The sequence below is a fragment of the Agaricus bisporus genome (genome assembly GCF_000300575.1).
Source record: "Agaricus bisporus var. bisporus H97 unplaced genomic scaffold AGABI2scaffold_5, whole genome shotgun sequence".
Classification (NCBI taxonomy): Eukaryota; Fungi; Basidiomycota; class Agaricomycetes; order Agaricales; family Agaricaceae; genus Agaricus; species Agaricus bisporus.
In genome coordinates, this window is record NW_006267368.1 from 255,298 (window position 1) to 269,669 (window position 14,372).

Below are 14,372 nucleotides of genomic sequence, written 5' to 3' on the forward strand. Positions count from 1 at the left end.
AGGCCAAAACCGACCAATTCACTGACCCCAAACCGTCGGCCCACCTCTTCCATTGTTACCAGAATATCCCCATCACACATGTGTTCACACCTGGCTGTAAAGGCTAGTTGACACTTCCTCCATTCGTCCTTGCCTGACCATCTTCCTGGCTCTCTCCTCACCGACCTTTCTTATGGTATACGAGCCTAGGGCCTGGTCTGAGGTCTGCTACATTCAGTGCGCTACAGACTAACTCATACGAGAAACCCGCGTCATCTCGACCCCACCCCGTGCGATCCAGGAGAAAGCCGTGATCGTAATTCCAACCAGCGCGGTCAGACTTCTCTATTCTTCGGTTCCAGTACCTACCTTCAGAAGCCCGTTTAAACTTCGAAAAGAACATTCGACTCCATTGTTGCGAACGAAATCTGCCTAATTTGGGCCCACGCCAACTCGATATATCACAGAATGACATAACGCAAAATAGGTTTTAGAAAATACAGTACAGTCCATCGCGAAATCTTGATAGTCATCAGAAATCCGTTTAGGCTGAGAAGTTATCTGAGGCCGTAACATTTTAATTATACGTGATCCAGGGGAAATATGGAGAAGGGGTATAAGCGAAAAACGAAAGAACAAAAACAGCTTATTAGCATTCCGCGCGGCCGATATCACGCGTAAAGTCGCATGAGAACGACATCAGCGCTTTCTCATCCATCGGATGTCGTCGTGGAGGTGCTACATTTTCCAGATATGCAAGAGGCGCTAATGACCCTTGGTCATACAGCGGAGGTCGGATCTGAATTTTAAAAACCCGTGGAATTTTTTCAGGCCTGTCGGGATACCTGATGTGCATCAATGAGCATTTATGGTGCAAAATGAAACGCAGGGATTTAACGGCATGATGAGTTTCACGTCTTCTAAACCTTCTTTTGGATGAATATCACTCACCCACTGATGCTTGGGTGGACCGGATAGGGATAGGGATTCGGCCTGGTGCTCCTGTTGTTAATAGACCTCGCACTGCTGTATTTCCCTGGTGGAATATGCAGCGACCTCAATTCCGGAATATCGTCGATAGTGCTTAAATCATCCAATGTGTCTTGGGTAAAATATGTTGCTATGGATGACTGTTATCGAATCTATCATCAAACGCCCACAGAATGATAGACGTACTAAGGTGCCATTTTCTTCGGCCTCGCGGCGTTTGAACTAGGACTGAATAGGTTTGCTTGATAAGGTCCTTTCTTCGGGTGCGCGGGGGTGACGTTTGACTCGTAAGTCTGGAGAATCAACATCAGTGAAGCCCATACCACTGAACAGTGTGTATCACAAACGTGGTATCAGAATCTGATTGCATTTCTAATTCGACTGGCGATCGTTCCCTCTCCTGGTAAAAGAGAAATTCCTGGGAAAATTGTTGAGAACAAAAGATGGCGCCTATAACCCAAACAAGGTTGACGAACATCTCTAACTCGGCTGGGTCCCCAGCTTCGAGAGTCTGTCCACCGTTCGATGCCCACCTGTCGTACGAGCATCATCAGCCAAAAGTAGTGTCAAAAACCAGCAGCTATACCTACCATTCCGATCGATTCCGTGTTCGGACCACGTTCTTCCCAAACATAAACGCAACCAGGGCGTATCTCCCGCCGTTCCTCTGTATCGAGTCGTCGTGTGATCATGGGCAAGATTTTGAGATGAACAGCATGAAAGATGACATGGGCGTCTTGTGTTGAGCGTACGCGCAATCCAACAGAGGTAGGACGTTGCATATTTTCTGTCGGGGAAAACGATGTGGCGGGATTTATGATACGAGAGGGGGGAGTATCGCTGAAAGAGAGACCGGGGAAGGGGAATACCGAAGAGACCGCTCAGGGCTCCTTCACTTGGCGATTTATATACTGTGTTCTGTTGATGATCAAGGCGAGTTCATACCTTAAACAAACAGTTATTTATTGCCGCTGGTGGCAAAAGTAGTGGGGGTTACGGGGAGCTTTGGTAAATACGTTTCGGTTCTTTTTGATCAGAGGCTGTTGTAGGCTAAATGAGGAACTAAAGCGACATATTAGAGTTTAGTAGCATATAGATTTGGAGGGACGAACCAGGTTCGCATCATTGCGTGTGGAAGCCAAGCTCAAGTACTTAACGGAGCTGAGCCAGTGGGATATCCGAGTTATGTTGGTCGAGCGTCTTTTGGAAAACACCCTAAAGAAGATCAGACCAGGATGGCAGAATGTTCTGTTCTCTCACTCCTAACACTTTGATACTGATATACGAGTCCCCATCGCCATCCCCATCGCTTGATGATAGTTTCGGACTATAATAATGCGTTCAGAAACCAACCTGGCGCATTTTCAGTCGAGTTTTTAATTTAGACAAATCGACCACAAGGAGCTAGAGGCATATCCCCCCACCCTGTCATTTCCGTGATTAAGTTTACTTGATATTTCCTTTAATAGATGGGTTTTCCCGGAAGCCCAGGAGGTCTTTCTAATGCGCCGAGGTCGAGCATGACTCGTAATAGATTGAAAAAGGGGAATTGTCCTTTGGCATCGGGTGAATCATTTCTTCCTGTCCAACAGGACAAGATCGGTCTCATGTGCATTCCGGAGTTGTCCAGTGTTTGTTTTTAACATTCGCGATGATTTACTCACCGGATGTCTTCTACATCCTCACAAGGTCTGTCAATCAAAGATAGCGGTGATCTAAACCGGAGAACGTAACACTAACCGTTTGTAAATGACCATAATCAATTTCGGTGCTAGAATCCCATCAATAAACACTGTCGTACTTAAATTTTGGATAGTTCCCGAGTAATGGCGTTTTCGCAGGATCATTTTTTCATCAAGAGGAAGTTCTTCTTTTTTACCACCCGGCGATATGTTCAAACACCTGATAGTAAAAGGAAGTGCGATAGGAGAGGCGATGCCGGCAAAACAGTAATGTAGCCTGATAGGGTATTTTGCAGTTATCAAACAAACGAGATGCTGTTGAGAATATCATGCGGCCTGAAGTATAGACCTTGGTGCTGTTTTGTTCCACCTAGAAATAGCATTGATCCTCTTTCGAATTTCCAAGCACTAAATGATGGAGTCCGCTGGATGAAAAACCGTAGAGTCAAAAGTTCATAAAAGCCCTCGTTTAATGAAAGCAGTCAATCAGGGGTGATCATGTGATCTATCCAAACCCAATATTGACGAGCTGCATGACTCGATGTCACAAATGCTTAAATGTGGAAGCGCTAGATTCTTGTTATCGACTTTCTTCATCTCCAAGCCTATTTTCCTCCCCAGGTCAAACCCAGTCATCTATCGTTATACTTCGCATATGACCACGCAGCCCCCTTGGTCGCTGCCAAAACAACAGCCGGAAGAACCTGTTCTTTATGTCTACAATTCGTTGACCAGAACTAAAGTTCGTATCGATGACTCGTATTATGTCCCATGTACAAAAGCTCACGACGAATTGTTCGTAGACAAAATTTGTTCCGACCAACGAGCGTCACGTCAAATGGTACAACTGCGGTCCTACGGTTTATGACGCCTCACACTTGGGTCATGCAAGGTATTCCAGCCAGCTCATACTACGTGGCATCTTAAAATAATAATATCTTAGAAACTACGTCACACAGGATATTCTCCGCCGGGTAATGACTGATTATTTCGGTTACGACGTGCATTTTGTTATGAATATCACGGATATCGATGATAAAGTTCGCCTATTTTTTGCGGTCACTCCCGGAATCCTTACCTACCCATGATCAGATAATCTCTCGCGCTCGCCAAAATCACCTCATTGAGAACTTCCGATCTGAGAGTAACGCTCTTACTCCTGAACTAGTGGACACCGTCTTCGAAGCTTGGACGATCCATGTCAGAGACAAAGTAAATAAAGGATTACCAAGTGATCAGAAGGTAGTTGAGGGATCTGAAGAGGCAAGCTGGCCAAAATTATCTGTTCTGATACAGAGCCCGGAATGGAAGCAAGAGTGCTTGAAACGCGACGAAAAGTTCGATATGCACTTCACAGCAGCTGTAAGCCACCACTATATATATCTAGTTTTTCTCAACAGCTTTTACCTCAGAATCGCTGCTTATTGGCCATTCGAAACGCAAGAGACCAAATGCAATCTGGCGTTAAATCCGTGGATGAAGCTCATAATTTGATTGACGAGTCTAAGGATATTTTGGCTCGGACATTAGACGCAAAGGTTTTTGACTGTCTCCTCACTCAGAAGTATTTATCGGCTTATATGGTATATTGACAGTATAAATCTACGGTCACTGACCCTAACATATCTCGATCCCTTGCTTCCTATTGGGAAACCAAATTCTTCGAAGATATGGCCCGCCTTAACGTTCGAGAGCCTGATACAGTTACTCGCGTCACAGAATTTATACCCGAAATTGTTGATTTCATAAAGCGCATCATGGATAATGGTTTCGCATACGAATCGGAAGGCAGCGTGTATTTCAACACCATCAAGTTTGATAATGCGGATGACCATGATTATGCGAAACTCGAGCCGTGGAGCAAGGGAAATCGCGAACTACTGGAAGACGGGGAAGGTCAGTTTGGAAGGCTAGCTCATGCGGAAAGCTAACGATCGGTTCTCAGGCTCTCTAGCAAACAAAACAGGTCGCCGCTCCGCTTCTGACTTTGCCCTGTGGAAAGCCTCGAAACCAGGTGAACCATCATGGCCATCATTTTGGGGACCTGGACGACCCGGTTGGCATATTGAATGTTCTGTGATGGCCAGTGCTATCTTTGGTGATAATATGGATATCCACTCTGGTGGTATCGACTTGGCTTTCCCACATCACGACAACGAGATGGCTCAGTCCGAGGTGTGTGATGCCGACAAAAAAAGTAACATCAATATCTGATATAGTCCAGGCCTATCACAATTGTCGCGCCTGGGTTAATTACTTTTGGCATACAGGGCATTTACACATTGAGGGACTCAAGATGAGCAAATCGTTGAAGAATTTCATCACTATCGATGCGAGTTGTGCAGGCACTGGAGTACCGTGATGTGGCACTAATATTTAAATTCAGGAGATCCTCCGCAAATATACCGCCCGGCAACTGAGGCTAGCCTTCTTAACCCAGCTGTGGAATGCGAAAGTAGATTTCTCGGAATCTTTGATGACGGGAGAAGTTCGTAATATTGAGATCACCATGAATGTGAGCCGAAGTGTTCGTGCGTCGGAGGTCAAGTTGACAAATAGTACCACTTTCATAGAATTTCTTTACGGTCGTTAAAGCCCTGGTCAACCAACATCGCAGCGACGCTATCAGATCGGACGGGTTTCATCACTACGAGGCACTCGAACAAGACTTGACTAAAAGGTTTCGTGACTTTTTTTGCCCTGCAATTTGCGAGCTGAAGATGTATCTAGTTTTTACGAAGCTCAATCGGCCTTTAGAAGCGCATTGTCGGACTCTTTTGATACGCCGGTAGCTTTGAATGCTCTCCGCGAACTGGTCTCAAAAACAAATATTTACATCAATTCGCGCGGCAAGCATCTAAACGTTGCCCTTGTTGAAAATATTGCCCGGTGGGTTGGACAGATGCTTCGCATGTTTGGTTTAGGAGAAGGGGAGAAGGTGGAGCCTGGTTGGGGTCAAGCAGATCAAGGAGTTGGAAACATCAACGTATGTTGTTGGTTCTATTCACTTGATCAAATTCTCAACTAAAATTCCATCTAGCGAGAGGAGGTCTTGACGCCATATCTGCGAGCCTTGTCTTCTTTCCGTGATGGTGTTCGCCAACTGGCTATTGCCAAAAATGATACTGCTCTTAAGGATATACTCGCGCTTTGCGACAAGCTCCGTGATGTTGACCTGGTTCCTCTTGGTGTCGCTCTTGATGATCAAGATGGTGAGTTTTTCACGTTGCAAATGTCGATGCAGTAGGTTATTCATCACTTGTTCTCGACTCAGATGGAAAGGCTCTAGTCAAACTTGTACCGCCAGCGGAGCTCATCAAAGCCCGAGATGAGAAACGAGCGCAGCAAGATGCTAAAGCCTCAAAAAAAGCAGCTAGTATTGAGGAAGAGCGAAGAAAGCGGATTGCTAAGCTTGAGAAAGGTCGTACACCGCCGCAGGATATGTTTAGAAATTGTCCCGGGTATGGATCTTTAGATGATGAAGGCATACCGCGGACAGATGCCGAGGGTAAAGAGCTTAGTAAAAATCAAGCTAAGAAAGTTCAGAAGCAGTGGCAGGAGCAAGAAAAGTTGCACAAAGCGTATTTGGAATGGCAGAAAACGTTATCCCCGTAGCTGCTTTGTGGCTCAATCTATACTCATAGTTACCAATCACTGGAATCTACGATCAGACTGGCTATTTTTTCCAACCCTTCCCTATTTTGTTCGTCAAAACCGCTGAGAGCAAGGCAGTCCAAATCAAGGACTCCTACTCTCTCACCGTTTTGGAGTACGAGCGGAATTACGATTTCGCTTTTTGTTTCGCCGTCGCAAGCAATATGTCCAGGATATTCGTCCACATTTGGTACGAGAAGGGGTCGACATTGAATGAAAGCTTCAGCGCAGACGCCTCGACCGTTATTGAGTGAAACGTTGATAAATTGACAGGCAGGCTTTCCACAAAATGGTCCGAGTAAGAGGCGGTCCGTGTGCTCGGATGGAGCCTTCGTTGAATTCCGAGGCTTCGGAAAACGGTCCGCGACTATGTATACGCCTATGAAAGCGTGAGGTCGAACGGCGAATCTAGAGATAATTGTAGTCCAAAATCGCGCACATACCGCACCAATTTACTGCTGTGTCAGTTCCACTACCAAAATAAAGGGGGAAGGCCAAGAGGGAGTTGTAAATCAGCGACGCGGCATTCGCGCAGTTTGTAACCTACGATATACTGGTTGAGAAAGGGATAGAGCAAGTGAATCAAGTCAGTTCCCACCCAATTCCTTTCTCCCGCAGTGAGGCTTTCCAGTTGTGTATGGACATGCGTCCAAAACTCTGACTTGCTTTTGATACTTCATATAATTAGCGCATCACATCGGCAATCAGCCCTGGTAGATTGGTTTTCATAGTGGGTCCTACCTGTCTGGTACGAGGGAGGTGTCGGCGTGCGGCATGTTTTTGATGTCGAAAAAAAGGCAGCGGACGCCTGGATATACAGCGGTAGAGACGATTGGTAATGTGAGAATACAATGATTGGACTGTTATCTGATTGGTCGATCGTTAACCTCTACTATCACTCGTCTGCAATGGCTCCCTACCTGAGAACTATCAAGGTAGCTAGAGGTGTCAATGAACTCAAACTTCTCAGTTGATCTCGGACAGTCTTTTGCAGATGTTAACACCGAAGGTGGTGTTGATACCCTTCAATTTTTGGAAGCTTCAAAAGGGCTAGTTGGCTTGTTTGGTTAATTGCAATACACGGGGCTTCATTCTTCCTGCTGATCGCAACACATTGACAGATGTGTTGGGTTCAGCGGCATTTACAGTCGTGCAATCTGATCTGACTGGGAATATCGCAGTAAGATCTGCCGTTCGCATGGTAAAACTTGTAGTGTAATCATCTGATGCAATCTGTCTAGAAAGTGAAGGCTCGATACGACGCGGCTCCAGAGAAATCTCGAACGCTCGAGAGCCTCGTCCAAAATGAACAAGGAGAGAAGAAACGAACTGCGACTGAAGGCCTTATGTGGCTCTTACGTGGTCTCTCATTTACCTGCAAGGCTCTACAGAATGCTCAAGCAAACAAGTCGGAAGAGCTTTCTGTGGCATTCACCAAGTCATACGAGGGTACACTGAAAAAACACCACAACTTTGTTGTCAAGGGCATCTTTGCCGTCTGTAGCTCGTTTCTTTGAAAGAGAGCACTAATACTCAAATTCCCCTTCAACAGGTTGCCATGAAAGCCTGCCCATATCGTGCTGATTTCTTCACCAAGCTGCGAGCCGATCAGGAGGGTGGCGAGCCAGTCACCCAGGAAGAGCTTGAAATCGATCTCAACAAGTGGCTCGCCGCCTTGAGTGCCATTGTGCAGCACATGCAAGATTTTTATGTAGAGGGAAATCATGACAAGGGTTTCTGATGGGGACTTTCGAAAGGTTATCTCTGTGTGCGCAACAAAGAAACCGATCACGATATCAGGGTGTTGAATGTTGATGATGTACATCATGTATTATAGCTCATGTATCAGATTCGAAGATTGGCGCAACACCACTGACACAGCAATGTTAACCCAGGTGAAAGAGTCATAAAACGCAAGCTTTGTTTTAGTGAAGGCGGAACCAACACAGGACCAAGTTAATCGCACTCCAGCCAATTATTAGAATCAGGAGCGGATAATCAAATGAGACGGGCCGCAAAGTCGGTCTTCGCCTTTCCCCGGGCCCCAACTTGAAGCTTTGAAGTCCTGCCGTTCGCGCGGGACCATCGACCCACTAATTCAAACTTGGTTTGATATGATCCACTGCCCTGGATATCGCGGTTCATCCGTGTATCTAGTAAATCTATCATCCGTCACAATGGGATTCGACCCGCTGGACATTTTTTCTGACTTGTCTGTAAATGACGAGTAGCTAGAAGCTTTTCAGAACCGTCCAGGATTAAGGCCTTAAGGAGCGACACAGACTCTTTAGAGCATCCGCAGAGTGGTCCTTTGAGCTATCTCAATTGTCAATGATTCACTGACGATCTGAACCATTGAGATCGCAGATTCGCAACCCGGTCTAAAGTATCCCCGAGCGTTCGGCCGTTCAATATCAGACAATTCAAGATCCTGAACATGTATGTAGTGTTTTTCATCCACTTCTAGCAGGAGAATCTCAGCATCATATAAGTACGGCAATCAAACCAAAATTACTGCCAGCTTCTAATGATTCCATCCTCCCATGTTCATATCAATCAAGTGCCATATTTCCGAAATGATGTACCATGAACGTTTAGATGCGAAGAATTTGGGTCTGAATATACCAGCAAAGACCCTGGTCACTCACCGGATCGAGCTCACTGCACTGCTGGGACAGAGTAAGGAAATGTCAGGACGTTCCTCGGATGCGCCCGGGGGGTCATTAATTCATTGATCACTGAAGAGGATCTTGACAAGCTCAACATAGTGTACATCCCCGAAAATATACATTGGGATCAGAACACAAGGTGTCAAGATCACACGCGGCATAGGCATGTCAACGATGACAGGAGAATCAGTTTCCTCATCGAAAAGTTTTTTAAAGTTACAATGAATCTGTTCTCGCGAATGATCAAGCGATGCTTGACTGTGTCGAGAATACACGAAGAAAGAACGCCGAAATATTCGGCGGCTGTAGAACAGAAACCCAAGGACAAATGCCCATTCAGCGACATATATTGTGAGCACGTTAATCGTGCCCTCCCCTAGATGAACCGGCTATTCCTCTTCCCTCCGAACAGTAGTGCCATTGGACACAGGTAAATGATGGTCTGAGCTATCAGAATCTAAGGGCGGCGGTGATCTATCATAGCATAGCATGAAGAAGTATCAGTGCGTCCTAAAAGAAATCAGAAAAGTAGGATGGGTGAAAGGAACTGTATCTCACTTCTGATGGTGGTACAGGCTATTAGTGATTTGTTCCCAGACCATCGCTATGGATCTTGTCAGCTCGGGGCTGAAGTTCCAAGAGGTTTGAGCGGCGGGAGAGCGCTCACGACGATTCCAACCTCATCCCACGACATCCTTCTTCGAAAGTCTCACCCCAGGTTTATCAAATTGATACTCGCGGGCTCAGAGGTATTATGCTGACGGTGATTATCATAGTAACGATCCTTAGTCGACTGCTGCAATCTACGAGGATGTAAAGCGGGTAACTGCATCACGGGTGAAGGTTCCATTTGCACTGTACGTATGGTGGTGTTGTCTGGTATACGGGGTATATATGAAGCTGGAGGTGTGGTCGATGAATGTAGAAGGTGATGATTACGCGACATCCGTTTCATACTTTGAGGGTTTGTTATAGAAGACCCAAGGTGCTCGACGTCAGAAGTATGTGGTGGTGATAATGGAGTTGAACCGTTGATCCAAATGGCACCAGAGGGACGCTTGGCAGAAACCCGATCCGCATGACTGGACACAACATCCAGTTCGTGTCCTTCGAGTGGCTCTATGCTTGGCCTGGAGCGGTCACTCAAGCTTGAGCTAGTGCTATCAAATGATATACGAGCGAGTAGGTCATCACGCTTTGATGCGCCGATTGGCAAAGCAGTAAGGATGGATGATAATGACGATGGAATTGAGTATCGGGTTTGAGATGGTGATTTAAAGTTGGAAGAGGGAGATGAGGTTGAGGTGGGCGACAAGATGGAAGGTGCCTTTCCCGAAGAGGACGGAGGAGGAAAAAAAGACATTCGCGATATTGGGATGCGTTGGATGCCCCAACCGTCGAATGTCGCATTATCCAAGGGCAGGGGCTGTTCACCATCATCTTCTGAAGCATCTGAAGTGGACGGAGTGGAGAGTTCTACGAGAGGGGCTGCTTTGAGCTTCATCTCATGGATTAACTCCCGGGCTTTGGAAGACTTGTCCACCGGAATATATAAGACCTTCCTGAGGTGGATAGAGTCGCTCGCCCACAAATGATTGGCCCTTCGAAGGTCTGCCAAACTTATGTCATATTTGAGTGAAACTCCTGGCAGAGAGTCTTTGGGCATAACCTATTTAAAGGAGATGAGATACAAATGATCAAAGAAAAAGTCACATAAATTACATGGTGAACAAGCACATCCCTTTCCATCTCTTTCCGAACTTCCACATCGCCGTTCTCCGAACCATTTGCATCTGCTCCTGTATCGCCATCAGCCTGGTTGACTGTCCGGGTAAGGTGAGGTCGTGTCACTTCGGTCGAATTTGGAAGGTCGTTTCTGGTGTTCGTGAGTGGGTGGTATCGTCGGATGCTGTTGGAATCTGTTCGCGAACGACCATGCCTACTGAGGAGGCTGCTCGAGCGACTGCCTTCGCCGGAATGCCTTCGCGAGGGTGTAAATTTGTGGGAATGTTTGGGATGAAGAGCGGAGACGTAGTAGCTTCTAGTTTCCTCTTCCGGGCCCTCATTCTGCATAGTGAATGAGAGATGAGTAGTGTCAAAAGACAAAGGGCTACTTCATTAACAGCCGAAGCAGTATAGACATAGCCACATCACGTGCTCTCGTCAGGGCCCCGGCAAGCCTGCTCATGATCAGTGATTGAGCACTGGGCAACCCCCGAATCGCTTTGTTTTCATTGTGCTTTCACTTCACTGTTCACTGACTGGTTTTCTTTCTTGCAAATCTCAGTTCCCATGGCCTTAACATTTTCTTGGAGGTTCATAGAGACCAACGTACGTGTTACGCGTCTATTGGTTCGACAGTGAATTCTTCTGGATATTATCGCCGAAGCTTTACCGATGTACTCACTCGGAAACATCAGCACTATCACGAACACTCAGAGTTATTTTACGCCAAAGGAACTTATGGAACTTACTCGTGCTCCGATGGATCCTGGGTAAAAAGATGAAAAGTAGTGGGTTCAATGGTAGATAATCCAGTGCGAACGACGAAGTCCAACGTTCAATTCATGACTTGAACTGCTCATTCGATCAAAACTCTTATCTTCTTATCGCTCTTTTCCCATTTCGTTCTAGGAGACGTGTCAAGTGTTCCATGTCATATGGTGTTCTAATCACCACCGTGTTGCTTCATGGCACTTTCATGGCACCCTTTCTCACCTCTCTGGGTGTTTGCGGAGGACCAATAAAGCAAACTTGCTTGTGATTTCCTTTTGAAAGAGACATTCTTGTAGTACCCAGGTATTTTCACCCGGTTCTTGGCGATTAGATGCGTCGCTGCCGCGGCGTGATTCAGAATATACTAATAAGGGTTTTATCAATGGCTTAGCGAAACCCGTTTTATTCCGTTGTGTCTCTTTCAATTCATCGGCCGATTGGGATAGCCAGCCTATACTGCGCTGCCTACACCCCTCAATGTCTTTAATTCGTTTAATATAAATCTATGGCCTGCAAGCTGGCTACCTCCTTTGAATATGAAGAAGGTATTTCTATCATGTTACGCGGACGTCGAATTTTTGATTTTGATTTTCCTTTTGACACAGAAGCTCAAGTCAGGCGTAACATATGGCCCCTGTATATCAGATCCTATGCGGTGAAAAAACTGCCAAATAGACGCATTGAACACTAATGGATGACGCCATTCAAACTTCAAACTCCCAACACCTCCATTCTCATTTCCCACACTAATTAGTAAACCAGTCTCGTTTTAACGTTTTGCGCCCTGGGTGATTTGTTACTATTCAGGTTTGGAATATTGACTAATAACATACAGAGTCGTCAAATGTTTCCAGATTCATCATGTGTATACTATGCAAGGAGTAATCAAATTGTCATTGTCTCGGATATCCGTATTTACTTTCCATATGAAGAGGAGGCAATACATTTACATATGAGTATTTCAGTCTTGAAATGGCAAGGCTCTAAACATAACTTATAAAGTTAGCAGAAGAGAGAAAACGGCCGTGAAAAGGCATGGGAACAACGATGGAGCTCGATAAGCCATACGGATTTTGGAGGTATGTGAAGGAAAAGGCAAGGAGGTCAAATGCGAGATACACCGCTGTCCAACGTTATCTTGCGGATAAACAATACACTTTAGTTACGACATCCAGAACACCCTCGAAACATGATAGATAACAATTAAAAAAGATGGGAATTGCGAAGATCAGCATGTCTTTGCTGGCGTCGAAAGATCAGTTATCTGAGCCGTCTCTATTCCTCCTCGGAGAGGACGTTGCATTTCTCAAGCCGGCGATTTGCACTGATGTTAGAGGAGATGGCGGGGAGGTCACGACAGGCGCCTGAGCGGCGCCGGTTACGCCGACGACCAAGCCTTTCAACCACCCATTTTCCCTGCGAAGACCCTCACACTCCCTCTCCAATTCACTGACTCTGGCCTCCAATTCCTTTGCCTTGCCTTCCAAAGCAGCCTCTCTCTCCTTCTTTTTCAATCTAAAGCGCGCACTCGCAGCAGTATTCCGGCGACGTTTGTCTTCTGCCGCTGCGTTCGCTACTCCTGCTTGCACATCCGGCGACAAATTGTCGGAAGAAGAAATAGATGTTTTGCGTGCGCGGGAGCGTTTTGCTGGCGGTTCTTCAGAAGTAGCCGAAGCTGTCACGGACACGGCGGGGGAGGATGCTCGAGCGAGAGAGCTTTGAGAAGGGGAGATAGTACTTGATATGGGGCTGTAGGTCGCCGAGGACGGGACGGGGTATTGCGGAAACGGCGGTGGAATACCCCCTTGGAGTTGATTCTGCGAATGAAGGGCTAGCAGCTGTGCTAGAGATGGCGTTATGGCGCTGGTATTTGTCTGCTGGGCCACGTTGGCATACAGGTCTAATCCAATGCCAGAGAGTAAGGCATTGAGATCGAAAGATTGTGACTGAGGGGGAGCATTGGGTTGAGATGAGTTTCCAGAAATATCTGAGCCTAGATTGACGACGTCATGCCGGTCGTGGAAGGCTGATTCACTGGACACGTTGACTTGGCTTTCATCATCCTCCGCTTTTTTGGAGTGAAACTTTCCTTCATCTTTGCGGGAAGGACTGTTCTCATCCACGTCGAATGTGAGGTTAGTCCATAGGTCCAGCTGGGCCGATATGTCGGGAAACGATTGGCCAGAAAGCAAGTCCTGCGAGTCAGACGGAGCCTGTTGCGGCCGGACGATATTGAGTCCTTTGAGGTTGGGAGCCATGGGGCTGAGAGCGACGTGGGATGGGAGTGGTTGAAGAAAGAAAAATGGTCTGCGAATACATATCTACATTCGATCATATCCATTCTGCTTACCAACGCACCTGCTTCATAATCAGCATCGGCCCGGGCGTGAATCCGATCCATATGGCTTTCTAATACCCGCGGTACTTACTTCCATTGGTACCTCGGCTATGTATCTAGAACACCAGTTTCACGCATCGACGCAGTACACGAGAGTAAGCGAGAGTAACACGTCTTTATTGAGGTTTTTAGACCACCAAACTTTCGATTTCCCCGAGTAGTTCTGCGGACACCCCCACAAATCACAACTGCCTGCGGGTAATTGATGCGAACGCAAACCATAATGCCTAAGATCAGTCAGCCACAGACCGCTGTAATCGGCGTATGAACCTCGACTGTCAAGCAAGAGGTAGTCGCCGTCGAATGTCCGCTACTATATGACTCACCACGACGTATCTCCTAAAGAAAGAAGAGTGGCTCTCTGCCAAACGGGGCGCTGGAAAGGCCGGACGAGCGTCGCACAACTAGGCTTCAAGTTCTTCTCAGATCTGCTCCCAAAATCGAAGTTTAAAAAAAGCTGGTGGCTCTCGCTGTGAAACATGTTAAACTGCCGATCCCAAAAAC

The 14,372-nt window shown here is 46.5% G+C and overlaps 6 protein-coding genes across 6 annotated transcripts; 3 read left to right on the forward strand and 3 right to left on the reverse strand.

Annotated features, from left to right (window-relative positions):
- Window positions 1–628: 628 nt before the first annotated feature.
- On the reverse strand, window positions 629–1,751 carry AGABI2DRAFT_69701 (hypothetical protein; the record flags this gene model as incomplete). The annotated part of the gene is given in 6 exon segments (XM_006460667.1): window positions 629–824; window positions 931–1,099; window positions 1,156–1,253; window positions 1,317–1,419; window positions 1,433–1,502; window positions 1,560–1,751. 6 exon segments carry the CDS (start codon window positions 1,749–1,751, stop codon window positions 629–631), a joined length of 828 nt encoding a protein of 275 aa, XP_006460730.1.
- A 1,462-nt stretch (window positions 1,752–3,213) lies between these two features.
- On the forward strand, window positions 3,214–7,136 carry AGABI2DRAFT_220881 (hypothetical protein). The gene is made up of 16 exons (XM_006460668.1): window positions 3,214–3,393; window positions 3,455–3,543; window positions 3,595–3,691; window positions 3,744–4,013; window positions 4,064–4,189; window positions 4,247–4,547; window positions 4,597–4,826; window positions 4,876–5,004; window positions 5,038–5,166; window positions 5,225–5,331; window positions 5,382–5,637; window positions 5,692–5,863; window positions 5,926–6,684; window positions 6,749–6,848; window positions 6,904–6,979; window positions 7,047–7,136. The coding sequence occupies exons 1-13, from the start codon at window positions 3,307–3,309 to the stop codon at window positions 6,264–6,266; spliced, it is 2,334 nt and encodes a 777-aa protein (XP_006460731.1). The 5' UTR covers window positions 3,214–3,306; the 3' UTR covers window positions 6,267–6,684; window positions 6,749–6,848; window positions 6,904–6,979; window positions 7,047–7,136.
- A 45-nt stretch (window positions 7,137–7,181) lies between these two features.
- Window positions 7,182–8,213, forward strand: AGABI2DRAFT_192342 (hypothetical protein). Its single transcript, XM_006460669.1, has 5 exons — window positions 7,182–7,240; window positions 7,290–7,371; window positions 7,427–7,485; window positions 7,547–7,801; window positions 7,858–8,213. The coding sequence occupies exons 1-5, from the start codon at window positions 7,214–7,216 to the stop codon at window positions 8,044–8,046; spliced, it is 612 nt and encodes a 203-aa protein (XP_006460732.1). The 5' UTR covers window positions 7,182–7,213; the 3' UTR covers window positions 8,047–8,213.
- Window positions 8,214–9,069: 856 nt separating this feature from the next.
- AGABI2DRAFT_192343 (hypothetical protein) lies at window positions 9,070–9,419 on the forward strand. Its single transcript, XM_006460670.1, has one exon. The coding sequence runs from the start codon at window positions 9,196–9,198 to the stop codon at window positions 9,352–9,354; it is 159 nt and encodes a 52-aa protein (XP_006460733.1). The 5' UTR covers window positions 9,070–9,195; the 3' UTR covers window positions 9,355–9,419.
- A 222-nt stretch (window positions 9,420–9,641) lies between these two features.
- On the reverse strand, window positions 9,642–11,071 carry AGABI2DRAFT_178182 (hypothetical protein). Its single transcript, XM_006460671.1, has 2 exons — window positions 10,697–11,071; window positions 9,642–10,643 (listed from the first exon to the last, which is right to left on the reverse strand). The coding sequence occupies exons 1-2, from the start codon at window positions 11,045–11,047 to the stop codon at window positions 9,684–9,686; spliced, it is 1,311 nt and encodes a 436-aa protein (XP_006460734.1). The 5' UTR covers window positions 11,048–11,071; the 3' UTR covers window positions 9,642–9,683.
- Window positions 11,072–12,418: 1,347 nt separating this feature from the next.
- AGABI2DRAFT_192345 (hypothetical protein) lies at window positions 12,419–13,755 on the reverse strand. The gene has a single exon (XM_006460672.1). The coding sequence runs from the start codon at window positions 13,726–13,728 to the stop codon at window positions 12,727–12,729; it is 1,002 nt and encodes a 333-aa protein (XP_006460735.1). The 5' UTR covers window positions 13,729–13,755; the 3' UTR covers window positions 12,419–12,726.
- Between the last annotated feature and the right edge of the window lie 617 nt (window positions 13,756–14,372).

What these genes read in the sequence shown, in the direction of transcription:
- AGABI2DRAFT_220881 (XM_006460668.1), top strand. Translation starts at nt 3,307, where the DNA reads ATGACCACGCAGCCCCCTTGGTCGCTGCCAAAACAACAGCCGGAAGAA. An exon ending in ATATGCACTTCACAGCAGCT is followed by an intron (nt 4,014 to 4,063) that starts GTAAGCCACCAC and finishes CTTTTACCTCAG; the next exon opens with AATCGCTGCTTATTGGCCAT. An exon ending in ATATTGAGATCACCATGAAT is followed by an intron (nt 5,167 to 5,224) that starts GTGAGCCGAAGT and finishes CCACTTTCATAG; the next exon opens with AATTTCTTTACGGTCGTTAA.
- AGABI2DRAFT_192342 (XM_006460669.1), top strand. Translation starts at nt 7,214, where the DNA reads ATGGCTCCCTACCTGAGAACTATCAAG. An exon ending in AGGGCTAGTTGGCTTGTTTG is followed by an intron (nt 7,372 to 7,426) that starts GTTAATTGCAAT and finishes ACACATTGACAG; the next exon opens with ATGTGTTGGGTTCAGCGGCA. An exon ending in ATCTGACTGGGAATATCGCA is followed by an intron (nt 7,486 to 7,546) that starts GTAAGATCTGCC and finishes CAATCTGTCTAG; the next exon opens with AAAGTGAAGGCTCGATACGA.
- AGABI2DRAFT_192343 (XM_006460670.1), top strand. Translation starts at nt 9,196, where the DNA reads ATGAATCTGTTCTCGCGAATGATCAAGCGATGCTTGACTGTGTCGAGA.
- AGABI2DRAFT_178182 (XM_006460671.1), bottom strand. Translation starts at nt 11,047, where the DNA reads ATGCAGAATGAGGGCCCGGAAGAGGAAACTAGAAGCTACTACGTCTCC. An exon ending in GGGATGTGCTTGTTCACCAT is followed by an intron (nt 10,644 to 10,696) that starts GTAATTTATGTG and finishes TCCTTTAAATAG; the next exon opens with GTTATGCCCAAAGACTCTCT.
- AGABI2DRAFT_192345 (XM_006460672.1), bottom strand. Translation starts at nt 13,728, where the DNA reads ATGGCTCCCAACCTCAAAGGACTCAATATCGTCCGGCCGCAACAGGCT.